General features: G+C 36.2%; 2 protein-coding genes across 3 annotated transcripts in view; both read left to right on the top strand.

Moving 5' to 3' along the window:
- LOC148952624 (major facilitator superfamily domain-containing protein 6-A-like) overlaps window positions 1-21537 on the top strand; it is a 747865-nt gene that overhangs the window by 357576 nt on the left and 368752 nt on the right. The window lies entirely within an intron of this gene.
- LOC148952627 (uncharacterized) overlaps window positions 7330-21537 on the top strand; it is a 46798-nt gene continuing 32590 nt past the window's right edge. Inside the window, exons 1-3 of the mRNA XM_089088646.1 lie at window positions 7330-8176; window positions 12730-12972; window positions 19562-19961. Coding sequence (XP_088944772.1) covers window positions 7330-8176; window positions 12730-12972; window positions 19562-19961 — 1490 coding nt within the window. The remainder of the gene's footprint in view (window positions 8177-12729; window positions 12973-19561; window positions 19962-21537) is intronic.

Below are 21537 nucleotides of genomic sequence, written 5' to 3'. Positions count from 1 at the left end.
CTTTGGGGGTCTGAGGGCCCTTTGGGAGCTTGGGGGACCTTTGAGTACCGGGGGCTTCCTTCGGGGTTGGGGTAGGGGGATTGGAACCCCTTGGGGTTGGGGTAGGGGGATCGGAACCCTTTGGGGTTGGGGTAGGGGACCTCACGACACTGTTAAAATACAACTTGTGTATTATAACGACCACAGAGTTTCCCCCTTAAATTCTCTTCTAAAATCATCTTTTAAATCATCTTTTAAAATTACTCTAACTGTTTCGCCAAAATAATTCCATAAAATGGCTAAAACGGCTTCGCCCAAATAATCCCTAAACGTAATTTCAGCGTGTTCCTTTTGTTTGGCATCTCTGCGCTGACACATTTCAAATTATTAAGAAACCTGATTCGTGCACTCAATCACTTCATCGCTAAGATCTAAACATTCGCTCGGAGACAGTTCTCTTTAGAAACAACAAATTAATTCCCCTTTCGTGAATCAATTCTCTTTAGAAACAACAAATTAATTCCCCTTTCATGCCAATCAATCAATCTGTCATGTGTGATCTAAACTTTGCCTCAGAAACATTCTCTTTGGAAATACATCAAAGACATTAATTAACTTGACGTCATCTGTCAGACATTAATTAACCTTGCCCGGAAACAATTTGATTAATGACTCAATGATCCATGAAAGTGAGAACGTTTCTGTTTTTCCATTCTCACTGACAAAAGCCATAAAACAGACATGAACTGCTGTTGACATCCATGAAAAACATCAAATAAATCGACCAACACACATAACCATCCAAGAAAACAGACATAAATGTGAGAAGGTTCCTGTTTTTTCATTCTCACTGACAACAAACAGACATAAATTATGTAAAAAAAGTTATAGGTGGCAGCAGGGGTGAGCGACAGCGCTGGTACCCCCCCTTCTACTCCTAAAGCTGTTTTGATGGGTCTCACAAGTCCAGGTAAGTACAAAGAACTTATGGGGGAGGAGGTCAAACAATAAAAAAAAAATTAAACTCATTTTCAAAATGAACCAAAAAGTAGAGAATTTTTTTTTCTCAAGAATATATGAATATAAGCAAACATGAGGGGCACAAAAAGCATTGTGTTTTACTTAACATAAACACAAAATTTATCTAGGTTTTAAATGCATAAACGGGAGAAGTGGATGAGTTGAGGAAAACAAATAAAAAAGATCAAATTATGCAAAAACGAATCGATTTTTTGCCCCAAATTTTCACTTATATTTAATATTTTCAAATTTTTAATTTTCAAATTAAAAAAAAAAAAAATGTCTCATCCAAGATAACAGCCTAAGTTAACACAGCCTCGGGATGTGCTCTTACCGTTGTGCTATACTGATAAAAGTGAAAACTAACTGAACATTCGGAAGTGGTTGAAAAATAGTTCACAAATTAAAAAAAAACTGTGTGACAAAGAAATAAAAGGAAGATGGAACAAAAAGATCAGTGAGTTAATAAAAATGAACTGGAAATGATTTAATAAAAAAAAAAAAAATTAAGGGGGATAATAAAAAACCTATATTTTAATAAAGAAACGCCGAGAAATTTACGTTTTCAGGGGGTTGGGGCCCCGGTCCAGCCTGCATGGTCCCTATGAATCAGTTTTTAAGTAAACTGTAAGCCTACCCTATACAGATACAAGACTGTTATCTTCTTCATAAAAATGGGCATTTGTCTAGTTGTCGTTTTCTAAAGCCAAAAGAAAATATGCCAAACACACAAGCAGTACCATTAAATTCTTTATTTTATAATATTTTCAAATATAATGGCCCCTTTTCGGAAAATAAACCCACCCTCCTGATGGGACGAGATACAGCCCCTTGGAATATTTATAAAAAAAATTAAACAATAAAATTCATACTTTACATTATGAAAGAACACGAAAGAATATAACAAGAAAGAATGTCATCATAAGATTCGACACAACGATGAAATGTATTTTTACAGTTATATATGGGACCTCAGATGGGGAGGGGGTATAATGTTAAAAAAGTGACCATGATATTTGGAAAAAGTTTAGTATAAAATCCAAAATTCTGGCTCAACTAACCCACCCATCCTTAATGCTTAGATATAACCAAAAAATGGCTCATTTTTACAGTTTCATATATTTTGTCAATACCAGCTGTTCATAATACCATATAGAAAGAGTAACTTTTGTATATAACCTGATATAATCTCAAACCAATCCGAAGGGGGGGGGGTGAGGTTGTTACGGAAAGAATAATACATATACCATCGGTACTTGTCAATTAGCTGACACACACGCAAGATAGATGCTAAAGGAAACTAGTCAAACGGGTATCAGTCAGTAAAGAATTGGATCGCAAAGCGTGGCTTGTCATTGCGTTTACAGTATTTAAACTATTGTTTTTTGAGGTTTAGGGGGAAAAGTACCTAGATTAGGTTACGTATTTAATATATACTATGCTTTACCCCCCCCCCTAATGTGCAAATATATAGCCCAAATTTGGTTCTAAACTTTTATATTTTCATCATATTATGTTTTACTTTATTAGCATTAACTAATGAAACTAGCTCCTTCTCCATATATTTTTAGTATAACTGTTGACGGAACAAGATTCAAAGTCAACTGATGAAATTGAAAGTTGATGAGGTTACTAACTGACTATTATCACTTGTCACTAAACAAATGATAATCATATGCTCATGAGAGAGAATGTTATCTTAACTTACTATGCGAGTAAACGAAGTGGGTATTTTCTCATCCTAATAACTGAGTGATTGTTTGATAAGATCAAATGAACTCGATGTGAAAAAATTTCGATACTTATGTCAGTGTAATTAAAATGGGAACATCGGATTTTTTCACGGGGGAAAAAAAGACTCAAAAACTCAAAAAATGTGAAACTTCCTCATTATTCAAAAGCGTAACATAATTGTAAAATAAATTCAAAAACGTAACAAAAATGTAACGTTTTTAGGACCGTAACGTAAAACGTACCGTTTTATTTAAAACGTACCAAAAATGGTACGAACGTAACTTCGGTGGCAATCCTGATGAGGGTTCTTTCTTTCCTTTACAATTTAAATTGTTTTAGTTTTATATGTTGCGCTGACTCCAGCTTTGATTTTGAGCCTTATGACTTAAACGTAATGAACTTTTGTTTTACTTCTAATTAATAATTAATTTTAAGAAATATTTTCTAAAAAGAAGTTTTTCAAAGGAAAGTAAGGAATCATATTAAAGCCAAGGACGAGTAGAAACAAAGCCCTATAATAATTCCAACTAAAAAAGACAAGAAAATCAATGAATGAAATTGAAATTGTATCAATGGATAAATAAAACCCAAAACGAGCATACATTAGAATAAGTAATCACACCAAACGCAAAAATAATGGATGCTGATATAGATGAATGAATAGACTCTAATGCGTGTATAAACAAAAATAAATTATTTGTCTAAATTGAAACGAACAGAAACTATTACAAACAGGAGTACGGCTACTTGCCCACCCCTCCAATAATATACTGTCGAAAGGATATTGTGTAATCTACATTTGAATGAAAACTATGAAAGAAAATATTCGAATGAATACATTTCTAATTGTGCGATTTGGTTTGTCACAACATGGAAAAAAAAATATAAATAAAGTAAAATCACCATAATAATCAAGAGGACTGCACGAAGCAAGTTAATATAAACTGGATGATCATTCCTGAAGTAACTAACTAATCTTAATTCCTGGGAGTTAAAAATACTAATACTACTACTAACAACTCACCGCAGCACCAAGCCGCCTGAGGCCAACACAGCTACGCACGCTCCTTCTCCATCCCAATTTATTCAAAGCCTCCCTTTTTATATCCTCTTAGGAAGTTCCCATTTCCCTTAAATCTGTTTTACGGGGTCCTCCCACACCAGACGAGGACGACCTGCTTTCCGTTTAGCCCTAGACGGTTGGCCGAAAAGGACAATTTTCGGCAATCTGTCATCCTTCATCTGCACAACGTGCCCTAGCCATCTCAAGCTTTCTTTCATTATAGCTCTAGAAAGCGGAATTAAACCACATTTTTCGTACAGCCTACTGTTTGAAATACGGTCAGTCAGCCGGTTACCCAGAACAACCCGTAGGGCAATATCTCTGGATAACATCTAGCAAATCTTCATCCCCTTTTCGGAGCACCAATGCTTCAGAGCCATATTTGACCACTGTCATCACTGTAGCTTCTAATATTCTAATCTTGGTTAGCAGACTAATCTTTCTATTCTTCCAGACTTTTTTTTAACTGTGTAAAAACACTCTGAGCCTTGGCTATTCTAATTTTAACATCCTCACTGCTCCCACCGTCTTTAATAATAATACTACCAAGGTAACTGAAGCTTCCCTCCTGATCAATCTTTTCGTTACCTAACGTCACCTTTTGATCTTTGCTAAAGCTCTTAAGAACTTTGCTAAAGCTCTTCTATCAACAGAATCGAACGCTTGCTAATAACCTATAAAACTGAGCACCAAATGTGTGTGACAACTTAGGCAATCTAAATTATTAACCTAATAGTGAAAATTCGGTCGACACATCCTCTACCTTTTCCAAAACAGCACTGTTTTTTTCTTAAAACTTTGTCTACAGCATTTCTCAGTCTAAGAAGTATGATATTACTAAGTAATTTCTACCTAAAGAGACCAGACTAACACCTCGATGATTACCACACTCACTCTTATCATCCTTCTTATACAGTGGTTTAATTAAGGTTTCCTAAAATCGTTAGATACTTCCTCTATTTCAAAAATCATATTCATAATCTTCAGTAGCTTATTTCTAACCTCAGAGCCTCCATATTTAAGAAACTCTTTTACCATACTATCAGCACCTGGAGCCTTATTATTTTAATCCTTTTAGTATTGCCGCTTATGCTTCTTCACAAAACAAATCTTCCTTCACATCCAACGTATCGCAATTTTTTTCCATTTTCCTTTATATCTTTTTCTGAAACTCTAGCTTAATTTAGCTCATTTTCAAAATGTTCTGCCCATCTCTCTTTAACTCTTTCCTTATCACTAATTGTGGTCCTCTTCCTATCTTTAGCTGGAACAAGTCCGGATTGACTACTCCCTCTCAATTTATCAACATGCCAGAACAGTATTTTACTATTATGGCGTCTAGCTGCATCTTGCAGATCCTCGGCAATTTTATGTATGGCCTTCACACCACCTTAATTCATATTTTAAAGCTTTCTCCACTTTGTTTACGTTCCTTTTGTTTTCATATGATCTATCACTTAGATAATTCTTTGTACAAGCCCCTTCTCCTCACTACTAAACATAAAGACTTTTCACTAGAATTCTTAGCCGCAGTCCAAACTTCTTCCCGAAGACACCATCAGCTACTTCACAAGTTGTTTTTCTAAAATTATTCCAACCATCTTCCACATTGTCAAATTTTAAACTCTGAAGTTTAGTATTCAACTGTCCTGAAAAGTTTCTCTCAAATTCTCATCCTGGAGTGTACCAACATCGTAACTTCCCGGGAGGTACCGTAGAAAGGGGTAACTTTGAACGTTAGGGGTAACTTTGAACAAAATCAGTAACAAACATTAAGCACTCTCTATCGCACGACAGTGGAATTGCTTGTTCGAATTTATTGCTAAATTATTGCTAGATTGCGTCTAAATCAGTTGGTAGTTCTTGAAATCAGCATCGGACAAAAATTTATCTTGTTAATTGCAAGAGAATTTGAGCTGTTCAAAATTGTGAAAAAGTGCTAAAAGTAAGTTACACTTTTTACTTAGATAAACTAAACTAGGACTTTCATTTTGACATTTTTCTATAGCTGAGGAGCCGAATGGTAAGGTTTTCTGGTGACATTTCTTCCTAATTCCATAGGTTCAATATGGCGGCAGTGTTCAACGTTTCCCGCAAGTATTTTGCTTTTTCGGGGTAACTTTGAACATTTGTTCAAAGCTAGCCTTGTCTTTCTACAATATGGATTTTAATATTCTGTGCTGGCCAATTCTTAAAATTTGTGTTGAGTTGGTCTGATAATAATAATAATTTTTAACCCACTTTTAAGCAAAACAAGTGGAGTAAATTACACTAACAAGATTACACTAAAAGTGTTTGCTCTGCTGTTCAGACCTTTAAGAAACCATTGTGAATCTGTCGATCTTAGGAAAACGCAAATCAAGTTCAGTTGTTAAACTTGGTTTTAACTACTGATTACATTTTGGACCACTTCCTAATTCTTTCAGGCCTACTTTTGTTTCTTCTTTGATGGAAGTCCGTTAGCAATCAATGGGAGTGGTGGGGTAAATCTCACCTACCAAAATTGTAGATTCTGCATTAGCTTGCTCTAATAGAGCTTTCATAAACATTTTTTCATAAACAATTTGAAAGAGTAATCTTTCACATCCTGCTGTGCAAAGACGGCTGACAAGTGTAGATAAAAATAGGTGGGATTTTCCCCGTCTTTTTTGGAAAAACCTAGAATTATAAAATTATTGTATTTGTACATATTGTTCCTTTGAAAATTTTGGTTTTAAATCCTTCTGGTTTCATCGTTGGTATTTTAGTCTTGGCTTTGTTTGAATTCTTCACATTTTATCGATTTTACCGAAATATTCGGTAAAATAAAATCTTCATTGACCTTTTTAAAAATCCCCAGTTGATTTAATTTTGTATTTGTTTTCTACTGTGTCAATTTTTGCAGATGCCAAGAACATACATGAAACCAGCAAATGCTAGAAAGTATGCGAGTTATGATGAAGAAGTTATGAAAAAAGCTCTTTGGGACATAAAGAAAGGAGACCTTACAATGAGAAAGGCTTCAGAGAAATACGGTGTTTCTTTGGGTACTTTTTCTCACCGAATGAATAAAAAGCACAACAAAAAGGTGGGATGACCGACCGCATTGTCGGAGCTCGAGGATGAAGCTATCGTCTCTCAATTGCTTACCTGTGCCGAATGGGGGTTTTCCATCGATCGCTTCGAGTTGAAACTTATAGTATAAAGTTATCTTGAATCAATTGGAAAAAGAGTAGATTGCTTTAAGAATAATGTACCTGGACGAGAATTTATCAATTCCTTCCTAGATCGACATCGTTCAAAGCTTCGACTGAAAACCGTAGCCAACTACTCAAACAAACATGCTTCGGTTTCGTCTGAAATGTTGAATGAGTAATATGACAATTTATAAGTGACTATTTAGGATGTGCCTTTTTCAAATATTTACAATTATGATGAGACTAACTTAACCGACAACCCCGGGAAAAAGAAATGCATCGTGAAAAGAGATGCCAAATACCTCTCCAGAATAATGAATGAAACAAAGGGAGCAATATGCCTAATGATGTGCGGAAATGCAGAAGGCGAACTGCTTCCACCATTCGTGTGCTATAAAGATAAGGGAATGTTTAGCTCATTACGTACAGGAGGCCCTAAAAGAGCTCGGTATGCTGTATCTAAGTCCGGATGGTTTGAGAGCGAAGTTTTTGAGGAGTGGGTTTATGTCGCTGGCACTCCCTCACCTGAAGAAGAGGGCGGGAGTGAAAGTTTTGTTGGGTGACAACCTGTCTTCCCACCTTTCTGCCAAAGTGTTGAAAGTCTGCAGAGAAAACAATGTTCGCTTTGTAAGCCTTCCCCCAAACGCTACAGATATACTGAAACAAATGGACGTTGCTTTTTTCACTCCAATGAAAAGAGCATGGAGGAAAATGCTTGATGATTACAAAATGGACAACCCAAACAAAACCGCGGTAAGAAAAGACAAATCCCCCCAGCTTTTAAAGCTACTCCTGGAAAGCCTAGCCCCAAATGGAAAAACAAATCTTAAAAATAGCTTTGCCAAGTACTTGTCACGCTCCAGAATTCTCCAGGACCAACCACTTTCGGCCCAGCAAACTCCACACGAGGTTGCAAACAGCATCAGCAATGTTTTATTGGATGTCCTGCAACCCGCAGATTTAGAAAAATCTCTGAGGAACGTCACGTGCAAACGTCTTAGCGTCACACCAGGGAAAAGTATTGGAGAAGCAGAGGATTCAAGTCATTCAAGTTGCGAGTCCGACATGACTGACGTCCGAACAGGATGCGAGAGCGAGTCTGAAATGGAAGTTGATGAGTCGGCGAGCGCTGGGCTCTCTATGCTGTCGAGCGGGGCAGTAGCCACAGCGGGTTCAAACTACCCACCAACCTGCGTGGATGGACGTTGGTTCTTCGCAAAGTTCATCTTGGGCCGTATTTACAAGTATTTTACAGTTTTGGAGGTAGATGCTGCTTCCTCTGACGGCTCGCTAAACGTGATCTGCCTGCAAAAAAAACAAGGATGGATCCTTCTATTTTCCCAGGGTGAAAGACTCAGCATCAATCCATCCTGACCAGGTACAGGGAGATCTTCCAGCCCCCCGACTCACTGACGGCACAAAATTTGTATTTGATCATTATTTTGGTCAGCTGATACTACACTAATTTAACTCTCGTTTGCCTTTTTATTTTAGAAGTAATACTTTTCTCCCAATAAAGGAGTTTTTTTTTTAACTGGAAGTCTTACGCCAGAAGAACTCATCGACTGTTCAAAGCACAGTTTATATAATTATCCAGTATGATCTTTCCCTATCTCACCCATTATAAAAACCCGGACCGAGGTGCGAGTGCTCCAGAGAACGTTTTTGCAGATATAAACATAAGCGGCATTAGATCTTTTCACGGGTAGACAAAGAATATTCACGTACGGAACAAGTACTGACAAAACCACTTGGCCGGCTCAACTAATAAGTGGACAATAAGTGCAGAAATAAGTGGGAGGAGGTTTTTGTTCACACCGAGAATGAAGAGCCAGAAATCATTTGTGGTAAACTTACTGGATAATTTTATAAACTGTGGTTCAAAGTTACCTGTTGAAGTTTTTGAGTGTTCAAAGTTAAACACCCCTTGAGGTAACTTTGAACACCATTTTTATTAAGTGTAGCTCTAACAACATGAAGACTAGCAGTTTGGGACAGTTGCCATTCGGCGCAGAATCACGTATTCCCCAAATGCCAAAGATAGTTTTGAGTAATTACTAGTTTAAAAAAAATATCACAAAATATAGTTACCCTTCCAAAATTTCAGTTTTAAATTAACCCTAGACACTGCTAGATGGTGATCTTTACTATTAAAATCGATAAATTGAACCTGACAGTCTTCGGTTTATTATAATATAATCAATAAGGTCTGCTGTCTTACCATTCCATGAATACCATGTTAACTTATGGGCCATTTTATGACCAAACACGGTGTTGGTTATAACTAAATTGTTATACCTGCGAAATTCCCAAAGTTTGTTGCCATTACTGTTTTCTTTTCCTACACCAGATTTACCTAGGCTAGGATACCATCTATGACTATTTCTGTTGATCAGGGCGTTAAAATCTCCTTGTAAAAACATCATATTTATACCTGGGACCCCTTCTATTTGTTCCTGTAAGTGTAAGTAAAATTCATCCGAGTCACTAGTATCCCCGTCAGTTGGTTCTAAAGCGGCATGTACTACTATAACTGATCCCCTGAACTTTTTAGTCATAAAACAAGCAATTACTATTCTATCATTAATATGTTCTTTAAATCATTGATATTATTTTGGCCTCAGGTAAAGCAAAGATCCCGAATATCAGTGAAGGACGGGGATTACATATCTTCTCAGGTATACATCGAAGCGCTTAAGCCAGCCTAGAATCGGACAGCAAGAAGTCCGTGGGACCTCCAGTAATCCAGTATGAATGGAGATTTTGTGCAATTGTGGGCTTATCTTCTTGGTCACAACATGGTTTTAAGCACTTGGCGATGCTCTTCTATCAACAAGAGTCGAAATCCTGTACAGACAGTCTCAAGCCTATGACTTCCGACTCATTATATATTCATGTCTATAAATATGATGCTACTACGGCGAGAAATCCCATAGTAGATAAATCAGGTAGGAAGAGGTTTTTCAGCCCGAAAACGCCTTTCAAAACAGGCCAAGCCCGGAAGAATTATCCATTAATCAGAATCCCGTGCGAATGCTGTGTCGTTTACTAGGCTATAATTTTCTCGAGGGTTGCCACTCCTCAAGTGCGAATAGAGTTGACCACAAGCAAGGTCCCCAGTCTTGCAGGTACCCCGAAAGGGTCGAGGCAGCTCTTTCCAGAGGCTTTTTTCCATATATCTGGATCTTACGCCCTGCCGCATTTGTCCTCCTATAGAGAATTCTCCCTCGATGGTGTTCTGCGTCACCCTGCAATTTAATCCATTACTGGAAGAAGGTTTGTAACTCACAGGACGTGTGCACACGCCGGTGGGCTCTGTTGAGTATACATTTGAGGGGCTTTCTTCCTCTTCCACCTGTACTTATGGCCCGGGCGAGGATGCTCCAGTTTCAATTATGGACCCCCAGGGACAAGGCCCTCCTTGGTCCGTGCCTCCTATGGAGGTACCCTACATATCTTTAGGGTGTTCTCCTGGCGCCACCTTGGGACACACTGAGTGGCCTGGGGGAGGGAGGCCCATTGTGATTTATCTTGTAATGAAAAAACTTTGAAAAATTTCTCTTTACTTAAACCTAATGTGTGGTTTAGTATAATTGATCAAGGTATATAGACTCAGGTGAAAATGGAGTATCTATAAACCCCCTTTTTAATAGTCAGTAAGCTAAGATCTTAAATCTTTTACGAGGATTTTTTCAGAAAATCTGAGGACCCCAAACTCAAATCTTACATCTCAGACCATTCCTCAAAATATAAGTGCTTATTCTATTCAAATCAGTGCTCTTAAAGTATTTGGTATATCCCACAGCTTATGCGTTTTCTTTTAATGGTTTTCACAAAATAAAAAAAAAGAAGATAGAGGTTAGAGAAAGAAGAAAAGAAGATTTTTTCCCAAAAACTTTGATTTTTTCTGAGCTGACCCATGCTTATGGTAGGTTAAATTTCTAATCATCTTAGGTTTTAATATAGTCCTTGATTAATACTGCTACTAGTGTTGGCAATAATTTCAGTTCGTTTTAAGTTCGATAAATCCTTCATTTTAGTTTACAATCGTTTTAGGAGTTACGCATTCATCTATATCAGAGTCGGTCACCTTTGTGTTTGATGTAATAATTCATTTTAATTTCTGTTCTATTGGGGTTTTATCTACTCATTTATACTATTTTACTGGTCGTCTTAAGTTTGAACCATTACAGAATTTTAATTCTACCAATCTTAGGTTTTAACATGGCTCTTTGATCAGTATCTAATTTTTTTTTATCAGTATCTTTTTCTGTAAAGTTTTTTTTTTATTAATTTTTGTTCTTTTCGACTGTCGAGCTTCATTATTGGCTCATATTAAGAAAATTTCTGTGTTTTTTTGGAGTCTTAATTCTTATAATTCTTTTATTCTTTTACTTTCGACGTTAGCGTAAGCATGGTATGATGTGGAAAAGGAGTCATTCTGAAAACATAGATGTCCATAGGCGTTTGTATTCATTTCTTTCATTATCCTTTTCAACATCACCTAAAAATTCAATCTAATAGTTTAAGCCGTTCAGGAGATATTGCAGATACTCCATTTTGATAACCAGGATGTACACAATGTTCTTGGATATATACCGAAAATTGCCTTCAAGTTTCCTCGGAAAGGTCAAACTAACATCCATAGCTGTTCCTGAAAAGTTTCAACCTAGCACAATTAGACGTTGCTGAAATATTGCAGATGCGCACTTTTGAAAACGTGGATGCACATAGTGTCTTTTGATTTAATTCAATACCCTAATTAATGTTCTCTGAATGTTTCTACTAAGTACCCCCAGCTATTCCTGAAATAGAGAGATACACCCTTTAGAGAACCTGGGTGCACTTAGCTTCAATTCATTTAGTTCAGCGATCCCTTGATAACCTTAGCTGTTTCTGAGGAATATGTTTCTGAGCAAATGCACCTTTTTGACAGCGTGAATTCACATTGTATTTTTTGACTTAGTTCATTATCCCCCTCAGTATTCCCTGAAATTTTCAAGCTAATAATCTTAGCAGCTCTTGGAATTTTTCACATATACCCTTCTAACAGCCTGAATACACAAAGTGTCTTTTGGTTTAGTGGAACATCTCCCTCAGAATTCACCGGAATTTTCAATTTATTACTTTTAACGTTCTCGAGATGTTGCACAAGTCCTCCTCCCCTTTTTCCAATATAAAACACAAATTCCTTTTTTATGTCATTTACGGCCCGTGTCTCAGGACTTGTGAGGGTCCTTTCATCCCCAAATATTTTTTCAGCTTTCGACAGCTTAGAGTCAAATTAAATTCTCTCAAATTTTGATAGTGTCTCTGGGAGAGACAGGAAGAGGCATTTAACAAAAAGGCAAGGGAGAAAAATTGGCTTCTCTCCTTTAACTTCTAACTATTAAAAAAGACACTTGAACTTCCAATTTTCGATTGAGTGAGCCATTTCTGAAGTTTCTAAGACCACCCCCTACGGAGGAAGCGGCAAAACTACGGACAACGCTTGAGTGTTGCCTCTGATAAATAAATGAATCAGTAAATAAAACATTATGAGTCACCTATTGTATACATTTCGTTACCGCTAACCATTTAAATAGATATAATAAAAATCCAATGTCGCCATTACGCAATGTAATGTAATGTAGCCATTACACATGGCTACATTATTGGCGCTGGGGTCTTTTTTATATGGCTTTGCATGGCTTCGATATAAAAATAGAAAAAATAAGAGGTTAACATCAAAACTTATCCTTCTTTTCCTTTTTTTAGATTTGAACCACCCATATTTCGACGAAAAAGCTCACAACCGTGGATTCTGGCAATATTTTTTTCTTCGAACGATAGCAACACTATTTACCGGTGTTAACTTCTCGATGCTGGATTCAACAACTCTTTGTAAAGTGCGAGAAACAGGTGGTCAATATGGGAGGCAGAGACTATGGGCAACACTAGGGTCTGCAATTGCATCACCTTTGACGGGTGGTCTGGTCGATCTTATGAGCCGATGGAGAGGTACCTTTTCAAGTTGAAATGTGAATTTATTTCCACTAAGCGTCTCTTGATTTTGTATCAGAGATCGTTGCTTAAAAAGGGCAGTAAATATTTCCATACCTGTCAAAATAGGCCCTTTCCTAATATTCTAAGGCCATTGAATAAGTATGATCAGTCCAAATTCTGATATGATCAGTGAAATTCTGGGAATGTTGTATTTTTCTATGGTTCACCCATATCTCATTTACTGTTGTATGGTTTGGTCGAAAACATTCGTAACTCACCTCAATCCGCTCCGTGTACCGCAGAATATGACAATTCGAGTTTTGTATGGTAATTAAATAAAAAAAACAAGTTTTTTTTAACTGAAAGTAAGGAACGACGTTAAAACTTAAAAAAATATTTAGCTTCGGAGTTACCATCATGTTTTCAGGAATGTTTAGTCTTGCGTCTGCTATTCAAGATCATTTGACACGATCTTCTCAGTTGGTACGAAGACCAGCTATGGTCACGTCTGGGTCCAGGTTTTCAATTCGCCATGTTGTTCCGTTAGTTTGGGAGAGTTTGCCAGAGGGTTTGAGGAATGTTGGAGGTTTGCAGGAATTTCTTAAATTGTTAAAGAACCATTGCTTTGATGTATATATTTTGGATGGATTGTTCTGGGCCAGTTAAGTTAAGTTTTTGAGGAGGGTTTAGTTGCAGCTGAATATGTAAAGGAATATAATATTATAAATTTGTTGGGTGCTATTTGGAGGTTCGGACAATTTTATGACAAATATTTTCTTTTGTACTTAATATTGAAATTAAACATTAAAATTATAGAAACATTCTGAACTGATGAGCTTTCAGCAATTAATACCATTACGCATCAAATATTCAGTTTAATTTATTAGCTCTTTTTAAATTTATTATAGACGAATATAGTTTCCCTACAAACAAGTGTTTTGATACTGCCTCCTTTCCTAACTGTAAATAAAAACCAAATGCCTACTGCGTCATTGGCGCGTAACTGAAAACGGATTATATTAAAAAAATTTTATTTTACAGTCCTTAAAGCAATGAAAAAAAAAATAAAATTACAGTGAAATAAATTCTTTAATTGATGTATCTTTAAACAATTAATATAATTATACATCAAATATTCAGTTTGTTGTTGTTCATACTTTCCAAGACTGTTCAAGACACATATAGTTTTCAGTAAATCGCCTATGACGAAGTAGGCTTTTGACTTTTACAGTGAGAGAAGGAGGTTATACCAACACTCTTGTTTGTGGCGATTTTTGTTCGTTTTAAGCTTGATTTGAATATTCAATTTAAGTTTCACTCTTTTTAAGATTTATTTATTAACTTACATTAATATCTATTGTGTGTTTGTTTGCATTGATTGTTTATTTTATTTCTGTTTGTTTTAAGTTTCATTTATACTTCAACCGGAAAATATTTTTTCTTCGTTTTAAGCTTGATTTTCATATTTAATCTAAGCATTACTCGCTTTAAGATCTATTTATTCATTCATATTATTACTTGTTGTATGTTTTTTGCTGTGATTGTTTATTTAATTTCTGTTTGTTTTGGATTTCATTTATTTTTTAATAGTAATTTCTGGTCGTTTTGAGTTTGAATTTTAAAAGGTATTTTTATCTGTTGAGCTTAAGTTTAAAATGGCCAATAATTTTATTTGAAAAAATTATTTTTCGGAAAGTTTTTTTTTAAATTAATTTTCGTTTGTTTTTGATTGCAAAAAATTTTTCAAGTTTTTAAAAATTCCTTATTTCAAAATCAAACTTTAAAAAAAAAGTCAAATATTCATCAAAGTATCAAAACTGATATCAAAGTAACAATATCAAATGTGAAAAAATGGGTTTGTGTCAACATCGCACTTTTTATTATTTGATGTTTGAACTATTTCAAAAAAATTACTATCTCAAAATTTTTATCGGATGGGTTTGGGGAAAAGGGCGAGGGGGGAATAGATTAAGCTTCGGTCTCTTTTGACTCTTTAAAAGTGAAATAAAACTTTCTATTTTCAATCAAATGAGCCCTCTCTGAAGTTTATACGAGTATTCTTTCTATAAGAACTATATATATCCCCAGAGTAAAACTTACAACGCCTGTCCTTGGGCCCTGGGGGGCTGTGTCGACCCTGGAGTTTTAATTTCGGATGGTTGAACTATTTTTAGCAAAAAGGTCACCTGAAATTTTTATCGGATGGATTTTTCTATCCGATACACCCAAAGGCGTGGAGGGCGGGAGGGGTTAGTTGCCCTCTGATCTTTTTTAACTCTGAAAAAATGAACATCAACTTTTTATTTCCATTCACATGAACCATCTCTGAAGTTTATACGAGCATATCTTCCATAAGAACTACACATTCCCCCAGAGCAATACTTACAGCGCCTGCCCCGGCCCTGGCGGGGGGGGTGTGTCGAAACAGGAGTTTTCTTACCTGACCTTTGAACTATTTTTAACGAAATGAAAATATGTAAAGGAGTTTTTATTATATGATCTTTGAACTATTTTTAACAAAATGGCTACCTCAAATTGGGGAGACCAGTTGTCCTCTGATCACGTTTAACTCTTATAAAGGGCACTAGAACTCTCGATTTTCAATCGATTGAGACCGCTTTGAAGTTTATACGGCGACCCCTTCTATATGAAGTTCCTCTGGGAAAAAAATAAATGGAGTGTGGGGGGAGGTTAGCTTCCCTCCAATCACTTTTGACTCTTAAAAAGGGAATTACAACTTTCAACTTCCAATCAAATGAGCTCTCTAGGAAGTTTATACGCGCATCCTTTCCATAATAACCATGTTTGCCCCCAGGGCATAACTTACAACGCCTACTCCCAGGCCCTGGGGGGCTGTGTCGACACCGGAGTCTTTTGTTATCAGAACTTTGAACGATTTTTAACAAAATGTCAACCTCGAAATTTTTATCTGATGCATTTAGGGCGTGGCGGGGGGGGGGCTAATTGCCCTCCGATGTCTTTTGTCTCTTAAAAAGTGAACAAGAACTTTCAATTTCCAGTCAAATGAGCCCTCTCCGAAGTTTATACGAGCATCCCTTCCATAAGAACTATATATGCCCCAAGAGCATTAATCATAACGCCTTCCTCCGGGCCCTGGCGGGTTCCGTCGACACAGTTATTTTTCTTATCTGACCTTTGAACTATTTTTAATAAAAAGGGTATTATAAAAATTTTATCGGGTGGCCTTAAAGAAAAATACGTGTGTGGGGGGGGGACTAGTTTCCCTCGGAAATCTTTTGACTCTTAAAAAATGGAACTAGAACTTTCAATTTCCAATCAAATGAGCCCCCTTTGAAGTTTTTACGAGCATCTCTTTCATAAGAACCATATACGCCCCCAGGACAACACTTACAACGCCTATCCCCCGGGCTCTGGCGGTTGTTTTTGTTATCTAATTTTTGAACAATTTTCAAAACTGGCTATCTCTGGCTATCTCAAAATTTGTAGTGGACGGGTTTGGAGAAAAAAGATCGTGGGGGGGGGTCTAGTTTAACTCTCTTGACTCTTAAAAAGTGAACTAGAACTTTCATTTTCCAATCAAATAAGCGCTCTATGAAGTTTATACGAGCATCCCTTTCATAAGAACCATACTTGCCCTTAGGGCATAACTTAGAACGCCCTCCCCTGTGCCCTAGGAGTTCTATTGACACCGGATTCTTCCTTGTCCCACCTTTGAACTATTTTTAACAAAATGCCTATCTCAAAATTTTAATCAAATAGGTTTTGAAAAAGAAGACGGAGGGGGGGGGGCTAGCTGCCCTCGGATCTTTTTTGACAATTAAAATGTGAGCTCGAATTTTCAATATCCAATCAAATGAGCCCTCTCTAAAGTTTATACGAGCATCCCTTTTATACGAACAATATAAGCCCCAGAGCATAACTTACAACGCCTGCCCCCCGGCCCTGGGGGGTTTTGACCACACCTGAGTTTTTGTTTTCTGACTTTGGAGAAATTTTTAAATTGATGGCCATCTCAAAATTTTTATTGGATGCATTTGGGGAAAAGGGGGCGTGGGGGGTGGCTAGTTGCCCTCCAATTTCTTTTGAGTCTAAACTGAACCAGAACTTTTAATTTCCAATAAAATGAGCCATCTCTGAATTTTTTACGAGCATCCCTTCAATAAGGACCATATATTTCCCCAAAGCATAACTTACAACACCTGCCCTTGGGCCCTGGGGGGCTGTGTTGACCCCTGAGTTTTCGCTATAAGGTCTTTGAACCATTTAAAAAAAGCTATCTCAAAGTTCTTATCGGATGGGTTTGAGGAAAAAAGGGCGTGGAGGGGGGGGGGGGACTAGGTGCCCTCCAATCTCTTTTGACTCTTAGAAAGTGAACTAGAACTTTCAATATCCAATCAAATGATCCCTCTTTGAAGTTAATACGAGCATCCTTTCCATAAGGCCCATATATGCCCCCAGGGCATAACTTACAACGCCTGCCCCCGGGCCCTGGTGGGGTGTGTCGACACCGGAATTTTTGTTATATGATCTTTAAACTATTTTTAACATAATAGCTATCTTAAAATTTTTATTGGATGCATTTGGGAAAAAAGGATTCGGGGGGTGGGGGAAGCTGGTTACCCTCCAATATCTTTTGACGCTTAAAAAGTCAACTAGAACTTTCAATTTTCCATTTAAATGAGCCCTCTCTGAATTTTGTACGGGTATTTCTTCCATAAGAACCAAATATGCCCCCAGGGCATAATTTATAATCCTTGCACCTGAAGACTGTGGGAGGAGTGTCCTGCTCAAACATATAATTTCCAGAACTTTCAACTACGATGAACAAAAAGGTTATATCAAAATTTTCATTGGATGTGTTTGGGGAAATGGTGGGCGGGGAAGGGGTTTCAGTTGCCTTAGAATCACTTTCGACCATTAAAAAGGGAACTAGCCCCTTAAATTTCAATTCAAATGAGCACTTTCTGAAGTTTCTACGACAACGTTGTCTTTACAAACCTTATATGCCTCCAGGGCATAACTTACAACCCTTCCCCTGAGGGCTGTGGGGGAGTTGCCTTCCTCAAAGACCTAATTTCCAAAACTTAAAACTACATTTAATAAAATGGCTATTTAAAAATTTTGATTGGATGAGTTTGGGGAAAACTTGGGCGTGAGAGGGGGGTTAGCTGCCCTCCTATCACTTTTGACTATTAAAAAGGGCACTATCCTTTTGAATTTCCGATCGAATGAGCCTTTTTTGAAGTTTCTACGACAACATCTTCTATAAAAACCTTATATGCCCCCGGGGCATAACTTAAAATCCATGCCCTGAAGGTTGTGGGGGAGTGTCCTCCTCAAAAACATATTTTTTATCTGGAAATCAACTACGCTGAACAAAATGGCTATCTCAAAATTTTGATTGGATGTGTTTGGGGGAATGATGGGTGTGGGTGGGGTAGTTGCCCTCCAATCACTTTTGACTATTAAAAAGGGCACTAACCCTTCGAATTTTCAATCGAATGAGCCTTTTTTGAAGTTTCTATGACAACGCCTTCTATAAAAGCCTTATATGCTCCCAGGGCACAACTTAAAATTCTTGCCTTGAGGGTTGTGGGGGAGTGTCCTCCTCAAAAACATATTTTCTATCTGGAAATCAACTACACTGAACAAAATGGCTATCTCAAAATTTTGATTGGATGTGTATGGGAGAAGGAATGCAATCGAATGAGTCCCCTTTGAATTTTCTACGACAACCCCTTCCATATGAAGTGCCTCGGGGAAAAAATAACAAATAATAAAACATTGGGGCCGTATGGCCTTTACTATAGGCAACGCTATAACGTTGCCTCTCATTCTGAGGCCATTAAATAAGTATGATCAGCCCAGGGAAAAAAGAAAATAAAGAGGAGACACATCAGTGCAACCCATGCAAAGTTGTTGGGGCTGAAATTAGATTTTTACAATTTTTATTTTATAACTTAAGAATTTTACCTTATGCGGGAATATTTTTTCTTGCAATGTAAGGCATTATACAAATATAAATAATTGAAGTGGTAATCCTAATTTTGGAAATCTTCAAAAATAATTTTTAGATATAAATAACACCTCATTGAAGTTTTTTTTGCCTTTCAAAGGAGGAAATTTTTTCCATCATGCCTTAACGTACGATATTAAAGCTGCCCTACTTCAAAACTATTTTGTCTTATAAATTAACACCTTAAGGAAGTATTTTCTACAATATTGTTTTTTCCTTTCTCTCTAGCCTTTGAATGTACCGTTAAAATAGTGTGCTAAGAATGAGGTTTCCAAACTGTCAAAAGACGAAACTATTCTTCTTTTTGAATGAAATTTTAAAAATAAAAATTCAGCAGAACTTTATTTTTCGTGAGAAACGGATCTATTTTTCATTCTTCAAAATTATACATTCCTTGTGTATATTATCATTCGGTTAAAATTAAAATCTTCAACAATTCAATAGTTCAAACAGGGGATTTTAGGGTCTTTACCCAGGAACATTATTAAGCTCCTTTGTAAATCACAAGAAAACAAATAAAAAAAGAAAAGAAATAAAGATCCTTTTATTTACATTATGTTTTTCCATCAACAGTAGAATGTAGTGAACAAATTTGTTTTTTTTCAGGTTTTGCAGACTATTCCATTACTTTCTACATTTGTGACTTTCTCATTCTTTTGACGATGTTAAGCCTCTTCAAGGTTGAGCTTCTTATTGAAAAGGCAGAGGACAAATTTGTGAAAAATGTTCAAAGACTAATAAAACTACCAGATGTTGATGTTTTCATTGTAATGATGGTAGTTCTTGGCTCTATGTGGGGATTTATTGAATCTTTCCTGTTTATTTTCCTGAAAGATCTGGAATCTCCAACTTATCTGCTTGGTTTAACGGTTACTGCAAGTTCTATCACTGGAATACCATTTATGTATTCTTCCAAGTGGATTATGGGCAAAGTTGGTGAAATTAATCTAATAATTTTGGCATTTTTGACGTATGCTGTGAGACTTGTTGGATATTCCCTTATTCAGTAAGTTTAAATTAATTATAACAATACAAGTGCTGTTTATTTCTAGTGTTACACATAACTAATACTATTATCGTACGGGGGACTACTAAATTTACTGAACCACAAGCTGCAAATAAAATTACATATATATATATATATATATATATATATATATATATATATATATATATATATATATATATATATATACCACAAGCTGCAAATAAAATTATATATATATATATATATATATATATATATATATATATATATATATATATATATATATATATATATATATATATATATATATATATATATATATATATATATATATATATATATATATATATATATATATATATATATATATATATATATATATATATATATATATATATATATATATATATATATATATATATATATATATATATATATATATATATATGTTGGGACCGTTGGTCCTAGTTTGTTTCAGATAAATGCCCTTCCCAGAGTCTTTTCTTTTGGTCCCTTAGTTATTCTCTTTCTCCCTAGTAATAATTTTTAATTTTCCATTAATTTTGGCTGCGTCATTTTCTTTCCTTCTTTAATTGCGTAGTTTGTGAAACAAACCACGATGCATTAATTGAGCAATAGGGATGATTCACCATAGCTAAAAAGCTACTTCTGAGAACAGGTTATGTCTGAATTGTCGGGGGGTGTAAGAAGGGGCATAAAGCCGATTCATTTGAAATAGGACAGTAATTGGTAAGCATTGAGATTGGCTGGAAAAATTCACCCACCACCCATCGCAGGCACGCAGCCGGCTGAGCGATCTGGGAGAAAATTATAAGTGTTATTTTAGTTCCGTTTGAGCTCTTTTATAAGCGTGACTGAATACAGTAAGATTTCTTATACTATATAATCTCTGACTTTCTGGCCTAGGTAGAGTCCCAGGAGATAGTTAGAAATATTACCGGTAACCCAGGACGGGTACCCTTGGCCTTAATGTGGCCCCTTTGACCCTGAATACTGGTGGCGGTAAGAAAAGAGCTGTTAACAGAATTAATAGTAAAAGAATTCCGCGTTTTCGAAGAGATAAATTAATTTAGCCTACAGAGTAGCCTATTGTGATTACATTAATTAAAATATATTAATTATCTGGGCTGTGCCTAGTTAAATAATATTAAGTAATAAATTTGAAGAATCAATATACCACGCAAATAATTAACTGGTGAGATAAAGGAGGCTGTGGTTCCACGTACAATCGGCAAGTTAAAACACGTAAAATTTTCACGAAAGGATAAAAAGAAACATTGGAAAAAGAATAACGTGAAATTAATGAGTTGAGTTCACAGTGGGGGAATCTCCGTATTGAAAAGTATTACGGGGTTTAAGGACAGATAAGAAAACGTTGAAAGTTGGGTTATTATTTGAGTGAATTGGCGGACTTAGATATTATCTTCAGTGACGAAGGTTATAAGAGTATTGAGGACGGCAAATTAGGAGAATTTGTCATTTTGTGTGCACATTGGACAAGGAAGGTGGGAGGCACCTGTCCTATTGAGTATTCTGCCCAGGAGAAGATTATATTTGAAGTACGAGTATCCAG

The sequence above is a fragment of the Artemia sp. Qi Xiang Cuo genome, chromosome 5 (assembly GCF_049724085.1).
Source record: "Artemia sp. Qi Xiang Cuo chromosome 5, ASM4972408v1, whole genome shotgun sequence".
Taxonomy (NCBI): Eukaryota; Metazoa; Arthropoda; class Branchiopoda; order Anostraca; family Artemiidae; genus Artemia; species Artemia sp. Qi Xiang Cuo.
The sequence above is the reverse complement of the archived record's forward strand: the minus strand, read 5'-3'. Positions and strand labels throughout refer to the sequence as shown.